This window comes from Oncorhynchus nerka, linkage group LG23 (genome assembly GCF_034236695.1).
Source record: "Oncorhynchus nerka isolate Pitt River linkage group LG23, Oner_Uvic_2.0, whole genome shotgun sequence".
Lineage (NCBI taxonomy): Eukaryota > Metazoa > Chordata > Actinopteri > Salmoniformes > Salmonidae > Oncorhynchus > Oncorhynchus nerka.
The window spans coordinates 22,840,383-22,859,612 of NC_088418.1; the positions used below are offsets into that span (position 1 = coordinate 22,840,383).

A 19,230-nucleotide genomic window follows, 5' to 3' on the forward strand; every position below is an offset into this window, starting at 1 on the left:
GGCTGTCTAACTGATGAAGGCAGCAAAGGCTGCTCAGAGGAGGACGGCTCATAATAATGGCTGGAACGGCGCGGATGGAATGGCATCAAGCACATAGAAACCATGTGTTTGATGTACTTGATACCATTCCACTCATTCTCTCCAGCTATTACCACGAGCCCGTTCTCCCCAAGTAACTTCGGGCTAGGCCCCTTTTTTCTCAATTTCCGCCTGAATGACGTGCCCAAAGTAAACTGCCTGTTGCTCAGGCCCTGAAGCCAGGATATGCATATAATTGGTACCATTGGAAAGAAAACACTTAGAGTTTTGTATAAATGTTAAAATAATGTAGGAGAATATAACACAATCGATATGGTAGGAGAAAATCCAAAGAAAAACCAACTGGAATAAAAAAGAAATTGAGAGACCATTAGAATGGCAAGTATAAGGTCATAATGAAAATTAGCCCTGGATGCAATTCCTATGGCTTCCACAGGGTGTCAGCAGTCTATGTTCAAGGTTTCAGGCTTGAAAAACGAATAAGAAAAATCAGTTTTAGTCCAGGGACACAGTCTTGGAAATTCGTGTTTGCACGCGCCATGAAGACAGGATGCACCTGCTAAAATCGATTTTCAGATTCCTTTCTCTGCATGTTGAACGAGTGGATTACTCAAATCGATGGCGCCAACTAAACCAACTTTTTGGGATATAAAGAAGGATTTTATCTAACAAATGACACTACATGTTACATCTGAGACGCTTTGGATGACAAATCAGAGGAAGATTTTCAAAAAGTAAGTGAATATTTAATCGCTATTTGAGAATTTATGAAACCTGTGCCGGTGTACAAATATTTTGATGTGGGGGCACCGTCAAACAATCGCATGTCATGTTTTTTTCTGTAATAGCTACTGTAAATCGGACAGAGCAGTTAGTTTAACAAGAATTTAAGCTTTCATCCGATATTAGACACTTATATGTACCTACATGTCTAATATCCATAATTGTTATGATTATTTATTTGAAATGCGCGCCCTCCAGCTTCCCCCGGAAGTTGTCCCGCTAGCAGGACGCCTAGCCCTAAAAGTTTTAAGGTGCCACAATCCTCCTGTGGAGTCGGAGCAGGTCTCTTTGCTAATGCCGCGTTTGACTTTGAATGTGAGTTTGAAAACCGGGATGGTCCATCTTTGTAGCAGGGACAGTCATTGCCCACTGATCAGCCAAAGGCTCTTTATACGTAGATTAGTATATTTTTTAAAAATGACCGGGCCAAAATATTTTTGGGTGTGTCAATTTCAACCAGCCCACTCCCCCCAAAAATATTTCCGGCCCATCTGGCATTTGCCAGAATTGCCAGATGGCCAATCTGCCCCTGATCCCTATGCTGATTTTATTTTTCTTACTCATATTTAAAAATGACTCAGCACCCTTTTACTCAAATCAGGGAGTACATACAGATTGGAATATGTGGGACATAGTTTGACTACACAAACCTTGCAGGTGCTGCTGATAAGACACCATTGTATTCAATGGTTTATTTGTCTTTGATTAGGTGTGAACAGAATTGTACATGCACTTTTGAAATGCAACAGAATTTCAACTTGGTGCATAGGTGCAAACTATCAACAGATGGCATGGCAAACGTCCCCACATTTGAATGTGTATTTCTGTTATATTATGCAGTGATAAAATGACAGGCCTGGGCATATTGATTTTGTAATAATTATTCAGTAATCCCTATGCACCATTTTACTCAAATCAAGGACTAAATGCAAATTGGGATATGCAGGACATAGTATGATTACACAAACCCTGCAGGTGCTGCTGATAAGTCACCATTGTAATTAATGCATTGGTCTCTGTGGGCAATTAGTAGGCAGTGTAATTTCTATACGACTACCTTTGACAGTAGTTGCCAAGTGTATGCAGTTCTTGACAGTTCATTCAATGTTTATTAATAGTGCATAACTGATAATATAACTATTCCCTGTCTGCCTGGCCAACGCATCCCTAGAGGGGACTCAATATGTTTGGCATAGGGTAGCCTACTTTCAGACAGGTATGTCGTTGTGTGTGAATCAGTCAAACTGAATGAAACATGTGAACAATTTGCCTATGTTTCAATCATGAGGCAAATCCTAGTTATTGATTGACCATCCAGTCGAGAGCACCATGAGAGCACGACTAGACGTCTGATTCAAGCTCCGCCTTCTCTCCTTCCATCACTTTCCGTTTCAGTCCGTGAGACAGAGGCGACGTGCCATACACATAGACATTATAACAAGGCCATACAGTCACTGGGACGTGCTCGCGCTCGGCCACCGTGCGTGAGTGACAGTCGGGAAGTACATCTGAAACTGAGAGAATTCAGTTGCAATCTGTTGGTTTGTTAAATTAATTGTGGGCTTTTTAAGCAGTTTGATAAATGTTAAAAGGGTGAAAACATAGACGAGTAGTTTTAACGGGAAGAAACTGACATTGTTACGAAAATGAACGAGACAGAGAACATCCCACTTGCAGAATACGATTTCGAAAGAAAATTCGATGAAAAGGGGGCTCTCGAATGGATGCAAGAAAACTGGTAAGTAGACTGACTACCAATTCAACCAAACACATCTGGATAAAGAGTAGCCTAGCCTACGTGGTCTAAAGCCGGCGAATTCTCCCCCCGTCGCCGCCAATGTTGTCTGAGCTCTCATCCACACACAATGTCATTATTTAGCCTACACGCCATGCAGGCACATTTTTCTATTGCCCACATTCGCCAATTTGATTCCTAACTGTCGCTTACTTTTTCCATTCATAGGCTACGGAAGAGTGCATACAATGTGTTGTGTGGGTTTTGATTATGCTACAAAGTAACGTTTAGTCAATAATGTATACATAAGGCTACTACAGATATAAGTATCTTTGAGGATACTGTACAGGGGGAGACTGGGACAAGAATTCGACCCTGGCATTTTACTAGACCACATCACTGGGTGTACCACCAACCATGCACACACAACCCATCAGGACAAATACACTCTACTACACTCTGACCCTACAAACCCTACTTAGACACATGTAGTAATGCTAACACATAACATTGGCGGTGCAGTACAGCGTTGAGTAATTTCCAGATTTGTTTGTGGTCAATAGAGATGAATTACATACATCTTTATGTGCACTAACTAATATCATTGGCTAATTCATTTGGGGTTCAACACCTGAGGAAATGGAAACTCAAAACACATGAACTAGATTAATATGATACCAACTGCTAATAGCCATGTATTCATCCATTAGAAATCACATTGATACCTACAGAAAGCTGAAGCCCTCCTCTCTTTGACAGGGACAAGGGGACGAAGCATCCGAAGCTGTGTTTTCCCCCACAATTGCGTTTTGAAATGTTATACGATCAGAACACATTTTTCTCTCTAGCGCACAGGAAAGAGGATAGTGGCTAGCTCATTACAGCAGCAGGCCCCAGTGAAACAGGCACAGGGGCAGGGCAGACACTTTCATTACAGGAATCATGAGGATAATTGTTTGACCAAATCATGGTTTTAGCCACCCCAAAAAAGGAAGCTGGAAATTGTAGAATGTGCTCTTTCTACTTTATAGGCACTGTTTCCATTTGTTGTTTTACAATCCATGAGCTTGGCTATCTAACTGATGCGTTGGAACAGTTCTCTTTGCTGGTGTCACATTTGACTTTGAATATGAGTTTGAGTGAACTCAGCTCAGCCTGTCAGAAAAACGGGCTGGCCCATCTGGTTATGGGTGCAGGCCGTTGCCCACTGATCAGCCAAAGGCTCATTATAGATGAATATAATAGAGAAATTGCTCAATCTTTTAAAAATAACATGGGCTGCAGGCCATGCCCCAAAAAAGTATAATATATGTACACTACCGTTCAAATGTTTGGGGTCACTTCAGAAGATAGTTCTTTGTTTCTGGCCATTTTGAGCCTGTAATTGAACCCACAAATGCTGATGCCGATACTCAAATGTTTGGGACGTCAAATGAGTGAAGAGGTGTGGAGTCAGAAGATAAAACAACACGTTCTTTGTTTCTGGCCATTTTGAGCCTGTAATTGAACCCACAAATGCTGATGCTCCAGATACTCAACTAGTCTAAAGAAGGCCAGTTTGATTACTTCTTTAATTAGAACAACAGTTTTCAGCTGTGCTAACATAATTGCAAAAGGCTTTTCTAATGATCAATTAGCCTTTTAAAATGATAAACTTGGATTAGCTAACACAATTCGCCATTGGAACACAGGAGTGATGGTTGCTGATAATGGGCCTATGTAGATTTCCATGACAAATCTGTCATTTCCAGCTACAATAGTCATTTACAACATTAACAATGTCTACACTGTATTTCTGATCAGTTATTTTAATGGACCAAAAATGTGCTTTTCTTTCAAAAACAAGGACATTTCTAAGTGACCTCAGACTTTTGAACGGTAGTGTATATATTTTTTGTGTGTGTGTGTCAATTTCGACCAGCCCACCCAACGAGAAAATGGTCCAGCCCACCTGGCATTTGCCAGAATTGCCAGATGGCCCTGCTACTGTAAATTGATATACTTATTATTGTTCTCCCGCCCATTTTCAGATGTCATTGAGGATGCGACCGTCTGAACTTACCTTCAGTTTTCATGTGTGGTTTGGGTGTGTTGATAACCGGCTATGTTTTATGAACGTTAAAACAACCTTCGATCCATCGCATGATGCGGAAGCCATCCCTTTCAACGCTTACAGTACATTGGACGCTTTCCTCTGCCCAGGTGTTGCTGATGCATGCCTAACCTAACGTAGCAGGCGGAAAATAAGCTAGACCCCCCCCCCCTACATACTGGTCTTGATGAGAAGAAGGTTCTCTTCTGCACTGTTCAACCAATCCAGTAAATGTGGAGGAGGAGTTAAGATGGGAGTGTCGCCTTGTTAACGTCCAAAAGCAGAAGTCTCTTTACTAGCTGTCTTTTCATTTCCCCTGAAAAACATAACAACCAGTTGTCGGGGACTCGGCATGGCTAACACATGCCAGATCTTACAACGCCTGGATAGGTATCAGATAACCACGTCATATGTTATCGCAATCTGGTGCCCGAAAGCACAGTCGATGACATGGCACGTAACCATTGGTTGATGAATGCAATGTCTGAGCAGGGGAACACGACCAATGGGCGAGTTCCACGGCGAAAGGCAAGGTGACGCAACAACCTATGGTTCTGGCCACGTCATCGACTGTGTCATCAACTGAGAAATTGCTATAACATATCATGTGGTCAGCTGGTACTTTCGAGTAACTATCTGGGCGTTGTTAGATCTGTCAGGCGTCAGCAAAGTCTAAGCATAGGAACGCGGCCATCGTTACTACAATATGACGGGAAACTCAATGTATAGCCTGTCATACTGCTGTTCACTTCAGTTTGTGTAACATGTACATGCAGTCACATGCAATGAATGATTACTAAATATCAAATGTGATGATTACTGTTAAATACATAGGTGTAAATACATTATAGGATATCAATAGGCCTACATTTTGTAACTGTTTTAATATCATATTTATGTTTAATATAACCCAAAGGCATGTCACTTCTCCCCATCAAATTAGTATAGGTCTCTTTGTGTCCAATGAAAATGTGTGTGGAAAAAGGGAGTCATTTTTGTCTGTGGTTAACATATCACTAAGGAAACTTAGAGACCTAGTAAGACCGCATTCTTGCACAGACTTACTCTGGCTCCTTGTTTGCATTTTCTGACTGAGAGACAGTGTTGTGTTTCAGTTTCAGTCGCAAGCAAGCTGTCAAATGTGTATTGTAAAAATCCAGGGGTGTATTCAAGAAACGTTTTGCTGCTGCAAAACTCTAAAACAGAACGAAATGAGGAAGTACCTATCTGAATTTGTCCAATAGGAACTCTTGTTTTGCTCTGTCTGCTTCCGTTTCATTCTTAAACGGTAAACCGTTTCCCGTAGTGAATACGCCCCTGTAAATGTGCAGTGCTGGCCAAGTAAATTCACCCTGTTTCACCCTGCCCATGCATTCCTCAGATCGAGCTGATGTGTGTAGGCTACAGCAAAGCATCAAATGGGGAGGAGCCGGAGAAGCTTAAAACCACAACTAGTGCAGCACAGGGAAACCAATGCTGTGATTGCATGTGACATCCAGGCCTACGACTGTAATTAATGGGCTAGACTTCTGCTTTCTGGGAACATTTGCTCCCACATGACCCCTCCCTTTCTCTCTTTCGAGGAGTAAAAGATGGTGGCCCACACACATTGTATTTGTCCTGAGTCCTTCACCTCAAAAGGATACAATGACTGCTTCTTGTCGCTTCATTATCTCTCTCTCCCTCGGTATTGGCCATCACACATTCCCTCGCTGTAATGCATAGACACAGTGGTGTTATTGCTCTTAATGCTTCCCTATAGAATCCTTCATCAGTCTAATGACAGTCTCATCCTCCCTTTGGGACAGACAGAGAATGACCACTGAAGCCCTACTGTATTTAGCGATGTATATAGCCCTACTAAACTGGGTGAAACAACAACATCTTCCCAGTCTAATATGCTCTGTCAATCTGGATTGGTCATCTGGTCTGTCCTCAAAGTAAACCCCCTCTGCAGTACACACATCATCGCTTTTTAGTATTCAGCCCTTTTCGACCTCAATTTAACTTTTTGGTAAAAACAATTGTCCAGTCAGTGATCTGTCTAGTATTACTGCAACCCACTCCCAGCTGTTTTCACATAGCCTCACAGTTGATTTTAGACCAGAGTGATGTTTACTCAATCTAATTGCCTCATTACCCACGGGCTTCAGTAGTAGAAGTTCTGGTCAGTATGTCAACATCTCAGCTCGGTTAGTCCTCGGCTCCATGACTACGAATGGGGATGGGGACTGTAAAATAGAGCCTTAGCATGGATGGACAGAAGTTGGAGTGGTCTACAGGCCATGTCACTGCCATGTGCCCAGTGGACCAGCCCAATCCTGATCTCTGTTGATCTCTGTAATCTTTTTGAATAGTATGAATTTAAATACAGTTGAAGTCGGAAGTTTACATACACTTAGGTTGGAGTCATTAAAAGTTGATTTTCAACCACTCCACACATTTCTTGAGGACATCTACTTTGTGCATGACACAAGTAATTTTTCCAACCATTGTTTGCAGAGAGATTATTTCACTTATAATTCACTGTATCACATGTCCAGTGGGTCAGAAGTTTACATACACTAAGTTGACTGGGCCTTTAAACAGCTTGGAAAATTCCAGAAAATGATGTCATGGCTATAGAAGCTTCTGATAGGCTAATTGACATAATTTGAGTCAATTGGAGGTGTACCTGTGGATGTTTTTCAAGGCCTACCTTCAAACTCAGTGTCTCTTTGCTTGACATCATAGGAAAATCAAAAGAAATCAGCCAAGACCTCAGAATTTGTTTTTGTTTATCATTGGGAGCAATTCCCAAACGCCTGAAGGTACCACGTTCATCTGTACAAACAAAAGTATGCAAGTATCAACACCATGGGACCACGCAGCTGTTCAGGAAGGAGACGCGTTCTGTCTCCTAGAGATTAACGTACTTTGATGCGAAAAGTGCAAATTAATCCCAGAACAACAGCAAAGGGCCTTGTGAAGATGCTGGAGGAAACAGGTAAAAATGTATCTATATCCACAGTAAAACGAGTCCCATATTGACATAACCTAACCCGGGAGGCAAAGTTAAACCATTTAAAGGCAATGCTACCAAATACTAATTGAGTGTATGTAAACTTCTGACCCACTGGGAATGTAATGAAAGAAATAAAAGCTGAAATAAATCATTCTCTCTACTATTATTCTGACATTTCACATTCTTAAAATAAAGTGGTGATCCCAACTGACCTAAAACAGGGAATTTTTACTCGGATTGAATGTCAGGAATTGTGAAACACCTTAGCCAAATACATTTAAACTCAGTTTATGTAAATTTCAGACTTCAACTGTCGATGATTGAGTTTAACTTAGCTCGCCTCGTGTCTTGCTGTGTACATTCAGCGTACTGCCACCAGGCAAAAGGAACTAGAAATGTCACCTGCAGTGCCAATCCCCAAAGTCTGCTAAAGACTGACTCATCCATTCACAATGATCATTGATCACATACATGCATTGTTGGCGTTTAAACTAGATTAATGCTTGTTTGCATTTCCACCCTGCTCTCATCTAAATCATGACCTAGGACACTGGTAGTTACAGTAATCACTTGTGAACTGGTTCGGTGACATGTTTTTAATATTTTCTCCTTAATAGGAGCAAGTCCTTTATGTTCTGTGGGCTGTATGCTGCGATCATCTTCGGGGGCCAACACTTCATGAGAGAGAGGCCCAAGCTAAACCTGCGTCGACCCCTCGTCCTCTGGTCACTCAGTCTGGCCATCTTCAGGTGAGTGACACACTGACCACTGTGTTTCAGTATATCACTTTATGTGTTTTTTTAGGCATCATCAAACCAATCAATCAACCAATCATTGTGATTAAAGCTCTTTCTGAACGTTGGTGGTGGTTAGCCTCGTTATCCTCCCTCATCCTTGCTAACCTCAGCAAGGGAAATGTTGTCCACAAAAATGTTTGTATATATACTCCATTTTTCAGGACCCTGTCTTTCAAAGATAATTAGTAAAAATCCAAATATCTTCACAGATCTTCATTGTAAAGGGTTTAAACACTGTTTCCCATGCTTGTTCAATGAACCATAAACAATTAAGGAACATGCACCTGTGGAACGGTCGTTAAAACACTAACAGATTACAGGCGGTAGGCAATTAAGGTCACAGTTATGAAAATTTAGGACACTAAAGAGGCCTTTCTACTGACTCTGAAAAACCCCAAAAGAAAGATTCCCAGGGTGCCTGCTCATCTGCGTGAACGTGCCTTAGGCATGCTGCAAGGAGGCATGAGGACTGCAGATGTGGCCAGGGCAATAAATTGCAATGTCCGTACTGTGAGACACCTAAGACAGCGCTACAGGGAGACAGGACGGACAGCGGATCATCCTCGCAATGGCAGACCACGAGTAACAACACCTGCACAGGATCGGTACATCCGAACATCACACCTGCGGGACAGGTACAGGATGGAAAACAACTGCCCGAGTTACACCAGGAACGCACAATCCCTCCATCAGTGCTCAGACTGTCCACAATAGGCTGAGAGAGGCAGGATTGAGGGCTTGTAGGCTTGTTGTAGGCAGGTCCTCACCAGACATCACAGGCAACAACGTCGCCTATGGGCACAAACCCACCGTCGCTGGACCAGACAGGACTGGCAAAAATACTTTTTTTCGTACAGCTTTGACAGTGCTACTGTATCTTTTTTGACACGCAAAGACCTAAACTACATTCCATAGTATCTATGTCGTGAAACTAATAGCAGTGACGCCCAACAGTGTAACTCCGGTAGGGCAAAATCTGAAAAATAGCGAACTTGGTAGTGTGTACCGGTGCTCGACCAGTCGGTGAAAGCCGCCATCGCCCACGACAGAGGACGGTTGATTGTCAAGGGCAATGAATTCCATTATGTTGGCTTTAATGGATTTCGCCTTTGAGTTGTCTTGCTGAAATTTCCTTACTCTTTCAAATGACTGCTCAACTTGTTGACTACTCGATCCACACAGCAGACATTGTGGGCTAGGTTAGGAATGCTGTGTTGCACGTGTAGTGCAACATTTAACGTGGCGTTACTGTAGCTTTGACATTGGTTTTTAACATCGGCGTTAAACTAAACATCGGGCCGATACCGATGTTGGCATTTTTAGCTAATATCGTCCGATTTCGATATGTTCACCGATATATTGTGCATCCCTACTTACAAGCCCTTAACCAACAATGCTTCAACAAGTTAAGTAAAAGTTAAGAAAAAAAATGAAAATAAAATAGTTAAACAGCAGCAGTAAAATAACAATAGCGAGGCTACATACAGGGGGTACCGAGTCAATGTGTTCAGAGTCAATGTGGAGGCTATATACATGGGGTATGAGTCAATGTGGAGGCTATATACAGGGGGCACCGGTGGAGCATATACAGGGGGTACCGGTTCAGAGTCAATGTGCGAGGGCACCGGTTAGTCAAGGTAATATAGGTAATATGTACATGTAGGTACAGTTAAAGTAACTATGCATAGTCACTTCACCCCTACCTACAAATGACATCAACTACCCTGTACCCCCGCACACTGACTTGGTACCGGTGCCCCCTGTATATAGCCTCGTTATTGTTATTCTTATTGTGTTACTTTTAATTATTACTTTTTATATTAGTCTACTTGGGAAATATTTTTTAAACTCTTCTTTTAACTGCACTGTTGGTTAACCTCCTGAAGCTAGGGGGCACTATTTTTACGTTTGGAAAAATAACGTTCCCAAAGTAAACGGCCTATTTCTCACGACCAGATGCTAGAATATGCATATAATTGACAGATTAGGATAGAAAACACTCTAAAGTTTCTAAAACTGTCAAAATGTTGTCTGTGAGTTAAGGAGTCAGGGCTGTTTTGGTGTGTCACCGTTTTGGTGTGCCACAGAGGTGCATCATCATCATCATCCGTGCCCTCTGCTGAGCCAGCTGTTAATCCTAATCACAGAGCCGTGGGTTTAACCTGCCCACTCAATCCCACTGCTGCTGGCTGGACAGGATAACGTGTCCTCGGCATATGAAACACTTCATATATTCATTACTGCACCACCACTGCAACGTTCTACCACATGGGGTTTTTAAAAGTAGGCCACTGGCCTGTAATAGATAGGTAGCTACCAATGATGATGTTGGTATTAGGTAGTTACCATTGATAATGTATTGATAGGTAGTTACCGATGATGTTGGTGGTAGTTACCATAGATAATGTATTGATAGGTAGTTACCAATGATGATGATGGTGTTAGGTAGTTACCATAGGTAATGTATAGATAGGTAGTTACCAATGATGATGTTGGTATTAGGTAGTTACCATTGATACTGTATTGATAGATAGTTACCGATGATGTTGGTGGTAGTTACCATAGATAATGTATTGATAGGTAGTTACCAATGATGATGATGGTGTTAGGTAGTTACCATAGATAATGTATAGATAGGTAGTTACCAATGATGATGTTGGTATTAGGTAGTTACCATTGATACTGTATTGATAGATAGTTACCAATGATGATGTTGGTGTTAGTTACCATAGATAATGTATAGATAGGTAGTTACCATAGATAAGATAGTTATAGGTAATTAATTACCACGTCTGACACCAACTGACACCGACAGGTACCAACACACTCTTGAACAGCTTCTATCCCCAAGCAATACCGAGTTTACCTTGTATCTTTATTGACCTTTTATTTCAGTATTTACACTGTCTCTATGCACACTCACAGGGCCCTACACCCTCACAGGGCCCTACACCCTCACAGGGCCCTACACACTCACAGGGCCCTACACACTCACAGGGCCCTACACCCTCACAGGGCCCCACTCACTCACAGGGCCCTACACCCTCACAGGGCCCCACTCACTCACAGGGCCCTACACCCTCACAGGGCCCTACACACTCACAGGGCCCTACACACTCACAGGGCCCTACACACTCACAGGGCCCTACACACTCACAGGGCCCTACACACTCACAGGGCCCTACACACTCACAGGGCCCTACACCCTCACAGGGCCCTACACACTCACAGGGCCCCACTCACTCACAGGGCCCTACACCCTCACAGGGCCCCACTCACCCCTACACCCTCACAGGGCCCTACACACTCACAGGGCCCTACACCCTCACAGGGCCCTACACCCTCACAGGGCCCTACACCCTCACAGGGCCCTACACCCTCACAGGGCCCTACACCCTCACAGGGCCCCACACACTCACAGGGCCCCACACACTCACAGGGCCCCACACACTCACAGGGCCCCACACACTCACAGGGCCCCACACACTCACACACACTGTCACTCCAACACACACACAAACACTCACGTCATCATTTTCTCACTCACACATAATATGCACATACATTTATACTGACTCTACACATCCGCACACACCCTCTCACACACCCTCTCACATGCAAGCTGCTGCTACTCTGTTTATCTTATATCCTGTTGCCTAGTCACCTTACCCCTATACATATCTACCTCCATCACTGCAGTATCCTTGCACAGTACTGTAAATATGGTATTGGAACTGACTTTTTAAATATTTCCTGTATATTGTCTGCTTACCTACTTACTTTATTGTGTATTTCTTATTCTGGGGACATCCAGCTGGAGATGTGACCCACTGATATGTCTTATCTCGTTTGTCTTGGTTTCAGATTTCGAGCGCCATGGCAACCGCAACAGTGACCGTTCGTATAGTTGAGAGCTATATCACTTTGCATCATGGCACCGCAAAGCTGACAGTATAAAATATAGTTGAGTGATGTATTTTTCATTACGTTATGACAACCACAAAGCTGACAGTTCAGGTGTATCGTATAGCAGCAAGATAGAAATATGAGCTGAATTCGTGTATAAAAATACTTACTTATAGTCAACTCTGATCGACCATGGGCATTATACTTGTGTTGAAGTTTTTTCCTATACCAATTACTTGAATACAACTGTGAATTCCCTATAGTTAGACTGAGCAAATCAAATACACTTTTATTTTATCCCATGCGCCGAATACAACAGGTATACAACGAATACAACCTTACCGTGAAATGCTAGCCCTTAACCAACAATGCAGTTCAAGAAATAGTGTTAAGAAAGTATTTACTAAATATACTAAAGTAAAAAATTTAACAAAAAGTAACACAATAAAGTAACAATACCGAGGCTATATACAGGGGGTATCGGTACCTAGTCAATGTGTGGGGGATACATGTTAGTTGAGGTAGTTTGTACATGTAAGTAAAGTGACTATGCACAGATAATAAATAGCGAGTAGCAGCAGTGTTAAATCTAAGGGGGGGAGGGGGGGAGTCCATGTAAATAGTCTGTGTAGCCATTTGATTCATTGTTCAGCAGTCTGATGGCTTGGGGGTAGAAGCTGTTAATAAGGAGCCTTTTGGACCTAGACTTGGCGCTCCGGTACCGCTTGCTGTGCGGTAGCAGAGAGAACAGTCTATGATTTGGGTGACTGGAGACTTTAACCATTTTTAAGGCCTTCATCTGACACCGCTTAGTAAATACAGTTGAAGTCGGACGTTTATATACACTTAGGTTGGAGTCATTAAAACTCGTTTTTCAACCACTCCACAAATTTCTTGTTATAGTTTTGGCAAGTCGGTTCGGACATCTACTTTGTGCAATGACACAAGTAATTTTTCCAACAATTGTTTACAGACAGATTATTTCACTTATGATTCACTGTATACAATTCCAGTGGGTCAGAAGTTTACATACACTAAATTGTCTGTGCCTTTAAACAGCTTGTAAAATTCCAGAAAATTAAGTCATGGCTTTAGAAGCTTCTGATAGGATAATTTACATCATTTGAGTCAACTGGAGGTGTACCTGTGGATGTATTTCAAGGCCTACCTTCAAACTCAGTGCCTCTTTGCTTGACATCATGGGAAAATCAAAAGAAAACAAAAGAAGTCTGGTTCATCATTGGGAGCAATTTCTAAATGCCTGAAGGTACCACGTTCATCTGTACAAACAATAGTACGCAAGTATAAACACCATGGGACCACGCATCCATCATACCGCTCAGGAAGGAGACGGGTTCTGTCTCCAAGAGATGAACGTACTTTGGTGCAAAAAGTGCAAATCAATCCCAGAAGAACAGCAAAGGACCTTGTGAAGATGCTGGAGGAAACAGGTACAAAAGTATCAATATCCACAGTAAAACGAGTCCTATATCGACATAACCTGAAAGGCCGCTCAGCAAGGAAGAAGCCACTGCTCCAAAACCGTCATAAAAAAAGCCAGACTACGGTTTGCAACTGCACATGGGGACAAAGATCGTACTTTTTGGAGAAATGTCCTCTGGTCTGATGAAACAAAAATAGAACTGTTTGGCCATAATGACCATTGTTATATTTGGAGGAAAAGGGGGAGGCTTGCAAGCTGAAGTACACCATCCCAACCGTGAAGCATGGTGGTGGCAGCATCATGTTGTGGGGGTGCTTTGCTGCAGGAGGGACTGGTGCACTTCACAAAATAGATGGCATCATGAGGAAGGGAAATTATGTGGATATATTGAAGCAACATCTCATGACATCAGTCAGGAAGTTAAACCTTGGTCGCAAATGGGTCTTCCAAATTGACAATGACCCCAAGCATACTTCCAAAGTTGTGGCAAAATGGCTTTAAGGACAACAAAGCCAAGGTATTGGAGTGGCCATCACAAAGCCCTGACCTCAATCCTATAGAAAATTTGTGGGCAGAACTGAAAAAGCGTGTGCGAGCAAGGAGGCCTACAAACCTGACTCAGTTACACCAGCTTTGTCAGGAGCAATGGGCCAAAATTCACCCAACTTATTGTGGGACGCTTGTGGAAGGCTCCCCGAAATGTTTGACCCAAGTTAAACAATTTAAAGACAATGCTACCGAATACTAATTTAGTGTATGTAAACTTCTGACCCACTGGGAATGTGATGAAAGAAATAAAAGCTGAAATAAATAATTCTCTCTACTGTTATTCTGACATTTCACATTCTTAAAATAAAGTGGTGATCCTAACTGACCTAAGACAGGGAATTGTTACTTGGGTTAAATGTTAGGAATTGTAAAAAAACTTGAGTTTAAATGTAATTGGCTAAGGTGTATGTAAACTTCCAACTTCAACTGTAGGTCCTGGATGGCAGGAAGCTTGGCCCCAGTGATGTACTGGGCCTTACGCACTACCCTCTGTAGTGCCATATAGTCAGTTGTGATGGACTTGACACTATCTCTTTAGTAAATCTATGTGCTTCATTCCACAGTATCATCGGAGCGGTCAGAACCGGTTGGTACATGTTCCATGTCCTCAACAAAAGTGGTTTTAAGCAGTCGGTGTGTGACACCAGCTTCTACAGCGCCCCTGTCAGCAAGTTCTGGGCCTACGCCTTCGTCCTGAGCAAGGCCCCTGAGCTGGGTAAGGAATGTCCCAAATAGGGTCCCGTTCTGAATGCTTCAGATAGATATATGTCATGTGGAACAGACATACTTTGTCATGCAGTGTAGAATAATCAGCTCGCCTCGAGCTGATCTATACAAGACAATTCTATATACTCATTGTGACCCTGGCCCACGAATGGGAGAGATGGAGGGGGTTGTAATTGGTCAATTATGTCAGAGGGCAAATCAGAGAGAAGGAGGCTGGTGCAGGACAAAAAAACTAACTTGAAACAATTTGTCTATTTATGTGATTCCGGAAGCACTTGGAAGTTTCTAGTGCACTTACATTGATCAGCGGCCTATTACCTCAAGGGCTATGTGGCTGCAAGGTGATGCCATTTCCCCTCCCAGAGCAGTAATCTAGTCACTTATGCCTATCTGTCAGTCAGACAGGGGATGCAAAAGCGCTGGTAAATGGACAGAGATGCTGACTGACAGGAAGGACAGGCTCGCGTTCTAGAATGGGACCGATGTTCAGTATATTAAGCCTGTATAGTTTGGACTGTACAGGGTGTGCGGTTTGAGTGTATTGGTGTGTGTCAGGATGTTGTTGTATGCTTCCTAATATTGTGTGTGTGTGTGTGTGTGTGCAGGTGCAGTGCTTTACTGTACTTTTTGAGGACCACAAACAGTCATCCCATCTTTCCAGGTCATTTTTGGAAGTGAGGTCCAAATATCCATTCCTCACAATGTTTGTCTTCTACTGTGTGTGGTCACTAGTGCTTGAGAGAGAGTGAAAGTGATCAAACATCAGAGTATAACTAAGTGATTCCTCCCTCCCTCCCTCCCTCAGGTGACACGGTGTTCATCGTGCTCCGTAAGCAGCGCCTCATCTTCCTCCATTGGTACCACCACATCACAGTGCTGGTCTACTCCTGGTACTCCTACAAGGACCAGGTGGCAGGCGGCGGCTGGTTCATGACCATGAACTACCTGGTCCACTCCCTCATGTACACCTACTACGCTGCCCGGGCTGCGGGCTACCGGGTGCCGCGACCCTGCGCCATGGTCATCACGGCCACCCAGATCATGCAGATGATGATGGGGCTTGCTGTCTTAGGCTTGGTCTACCACTGGATGCACGAAGTGCGCTGTCCCTCCTACATGCCCAACATCGCCTGGGGCTCGCTCATGTACCTCAGCTACCTGGTCCTGTTCGCCTCGTTCTTCTACAAGTCCTACCTCAAGGGCGCCACTTTCAAGGTTGGCAAGGGATCCAAGGCCGAGTAGGGGCCGGATTCGTCAGAGGCAAGTTGCACACTGGGCAAGTCATATTAGAGTGTGTGCCTAATTGAGAAGAATATCGACGTTGTGCCATGATGTGAGTCACAACTGGTTTTAATGGTTGCTGGGTCCACGGCAATTGTGACAAGCCATTTTTTTCCCCCCACCCACGACTTTGTATAGCTGTAGCTTATCTAACGAACTAGAACCATGGATTACATGACAATAGAACGGTCGTTGAGAGTGGACCGGGGAACCAGTGCATGGTCAACACAGTTTAATATACTATGATCGATGGATGAAAGAAAGGGAGTAGACAGATAGAGAGAGAGAGAGGTCAGTTTGTGTTTGACTAATGTACTACTCGCTTCATTTTGATTTCTTGGCTTCGTTAATCAATCTCTTTGACTAGCTGCTTCAGTCAGAGTCCAGTGAAAAACAACCATATGTGGCCTGAGGCGTCTCCAAGGGCAGTTTACAACCGCGTTTGCAGTCTGCACGGTCATTGAATTTGACAGTCACAGGTGTTCATTCATATAGAAAGAAAGAGTCCTTTTGAAATCTGGTGCTTTTTAGACCAGCACTGAGAATTCTCTCACTAACTTATAGGAAGTATATTGAAGTGATGATAAAAAGGCATGAATGAAGGATAATTTTTCTGTTTTAGTTGTAGGGAATTTTCTGGGAATGGGTGGGAGGAGATGAGCGCACTGAAGGGATTGACACTCAGAACAATGTGTCCATTGTAAATAATATATCTTAAGAATGTATTTATTTTCTTAAAATATCAAGTCTCTGGTGGTACTTAAAGTGTACCAGGAAATAGTGTGACTCACTAAGTTCTGCCTGTCTTAAATTGTGCAGTTTGAGTTTTGCACTTTTGTATTTTAAACAGTTTTCTTTACATCACAACAATGCACTATATTGATTTTTTTTAGTCTTTCTACAGCTGTTCATTAAAGAAAGGGAAGTCCCCTGGCACCACATTGCTTCTTAAAGGGAAAGGTCATGTAGGTTATCATAATGTCTGTGTGATAAGAGTTGCATTGTCATGTAAGAACTATTTGAGTCTAAGAGGTCAACTTTTTTGATTTTCACATTTGATAGATATTCCTTTACTACATGGTAGAAGAAAATATCCATATTCTTATATACCAGTATGAAAACCAAGGATAGCAGGATAGGTTATAACGTTACACAAAAAGACACATTCCTTTTTCTTTCCTCCTATTTTAAATATGACCACCGGTGTAGATTGGATAGGGGCTCAGGTCAAGACAGCGAAATAGTTTTAGTTGTTGTCTAGAAATCTAGTAGATGCAGAAAGTAGTGTCTTGTAAGCACACCTAACCACTCGTGAGTTTTTAACCCTTGGCAGCTTGTGTGTGTCTTCCTTTATGTTTATTATAGAGCTGTACTGTATTATCTCCCTCCTACCCATAATCCTAGAGCCATACTGGTGTGAGCACATGTTCTTTAATGTATGTTTGTATCACACTGAGAGTAGTTACCATGGCTTAATGTACAGGGACTCTTTTGAAGGGTAATGGTAACTACTAACACTTGCCTAACACTTGCCTTCACAAGCCCTGCTTATAACCCCCATAACCCAAGCTGTGACTTCAAGTGTCATAGATCTCATACTCTATCTGTGGGTTTATTAGCTTCCAACACAAAGTGAGACAGTCTAGCCTTTACACAACTGGTAGTCGCCAAATGTCTTAAAGGGGAATTTCAAAATTGTTCAACTTCATATCTATAATTCCCAGCACTACTCCAACATCATGCATCATCTGGTGTGCATCGTGTGATTTTTAACTAAGTAGTAGGCAATGCCTACTCATCATTGGTTGAAATCATACCAGATGATGCCATTGGAAAAACGTACCTACCTTCATCTTTTTGACTACAAAACATAGAAACATACCATTTTCACGTATGTTGATGTTGGGATAGTGCTGAATGTGAAGTTGACATTTTTTTTCAATCATTTCCTTGAAATAGTGCTTCTAATCCTATTATAATGTTGTGTTTATGAAGGAGTTACTTTGCCCTTATGTAATACGCATCATATGACTCTGCTGTAACACCTGATGCTGGAACAGGGACATACTGTACTACCATTATTATAGACTAGTCCAATGAGCTTAGCAGTGTTTAGAAGTGTGAGTATTTTTTTAAGGCCGTACTAAATCTGCAAAGTACATTTCTTTCACTTGGCTGTTGTTGTGTCAATAATGCTGATATTATGATCATGATGTGACATTATAAATGTTGTCCACCCTCCACCTTGAAGCCGACGGTTGCATTTTAGTTGTAAAATATCACAACGATAATACACAGGGTATAAACTCAGTTTCTAATACATTGATTCGTGTGCCAAATGATGCTTCTGCGGATTTCTACTCTGTTAGGTAAATGTGGGCAGGGTTATTGTTTGTGTATTGTCTTTGCTGATGCAGAGTGTAAGAAAACATGCTTATGCATCCCTGTGAGTATGCTGTCTAGTACGTAACTGATATGAAAGGGCAAAAAACAACTGTCTTAAGGGCTTTTAATGTTTAAATGTGCAGATTTTAAATGTCAAAACAATAAATTCATGTCTGTTTTGAAAGACTTATTACTTGTTTCATTCTTGCTGAAATCTGAAATACATCTGTGCGTCTTTGTTAGATGCATATGCACATGTACAGTCAGATCCAAAAGGATTGGCACCTTTGAGAAAGATGAGCAAAAAAAGACGGTATAAAATGAATTCTACAAATACTGAGCTACAGGTAAAAGGAAACGCTTGAGTAAATGAGGGATATAAAGTATATTGAAAGCAGGTGCTTCCACACAGGTGTGGTTCCTGAGTTAATTAAACAATTAACATCCCATCATGCTTAGGGTCATGTATAAAAATTCACAGTTGCCCAT

At 42.3% G+C, this 19,230-nt stretch overlaps 1 protein-coding gene across 1 annotated transcript; it reads left to right on the top strand.

Annotated features, from left to right (window-relative positions):
• Window positions 1–2,222: 2,222 nt before the first annotated feature.
• On the top strand, window positions 2,223–18,931 carry LOC115106502 (very long chain fatty acid elongase 6-like). The gene is made up of 4 exons (XM_029629300.2): window positions 2,223–2,560; window positions 8,271–8,402; window positions 14,913–15,064; window positions 15,881–18,931. Exons 1-4 carry the CDS (start codon window positions 2,469–2,471, stop codon window positions 16,315–16,317), a joined length of 813 nt encoding a protein of 270 aa, XP_029485160.1. The 5' UTR covers window positions 2,223–2,468; the 3' UTR covers window positions 16,318–18,931.
• Window positions 18,932–19,230: the final 299 nt, after the last annotated feature.

What these genes read in the sequence shown, in the direction of transcription:
- LOC115106502 (XM_029629300.2), top strand. Translation starts at nt 2,469, where the DNA reads ATGAACGAGACAGAGAACATCCCACTTGCAGAATACGATTTCGAAAGA. An exon ending in GAATGGATGCAAGAAAACTG is followed by an intron (nt 2,561 to 8,270) that starts GTAAGTAGACTG and finishes TCTCCTTAATAG; the next exon opens with GAGCAAGTCCTTTATGTTCT. An exon ending in GAGCAAGGCCCCTGAGCTGG is followed by an intron (nt 15,065 to 15,880) that starts GTAAGGAATGTC and finishes TCCCTCCCTCAG; the next exon opens with GTGACACGGTGTTCATCGTG.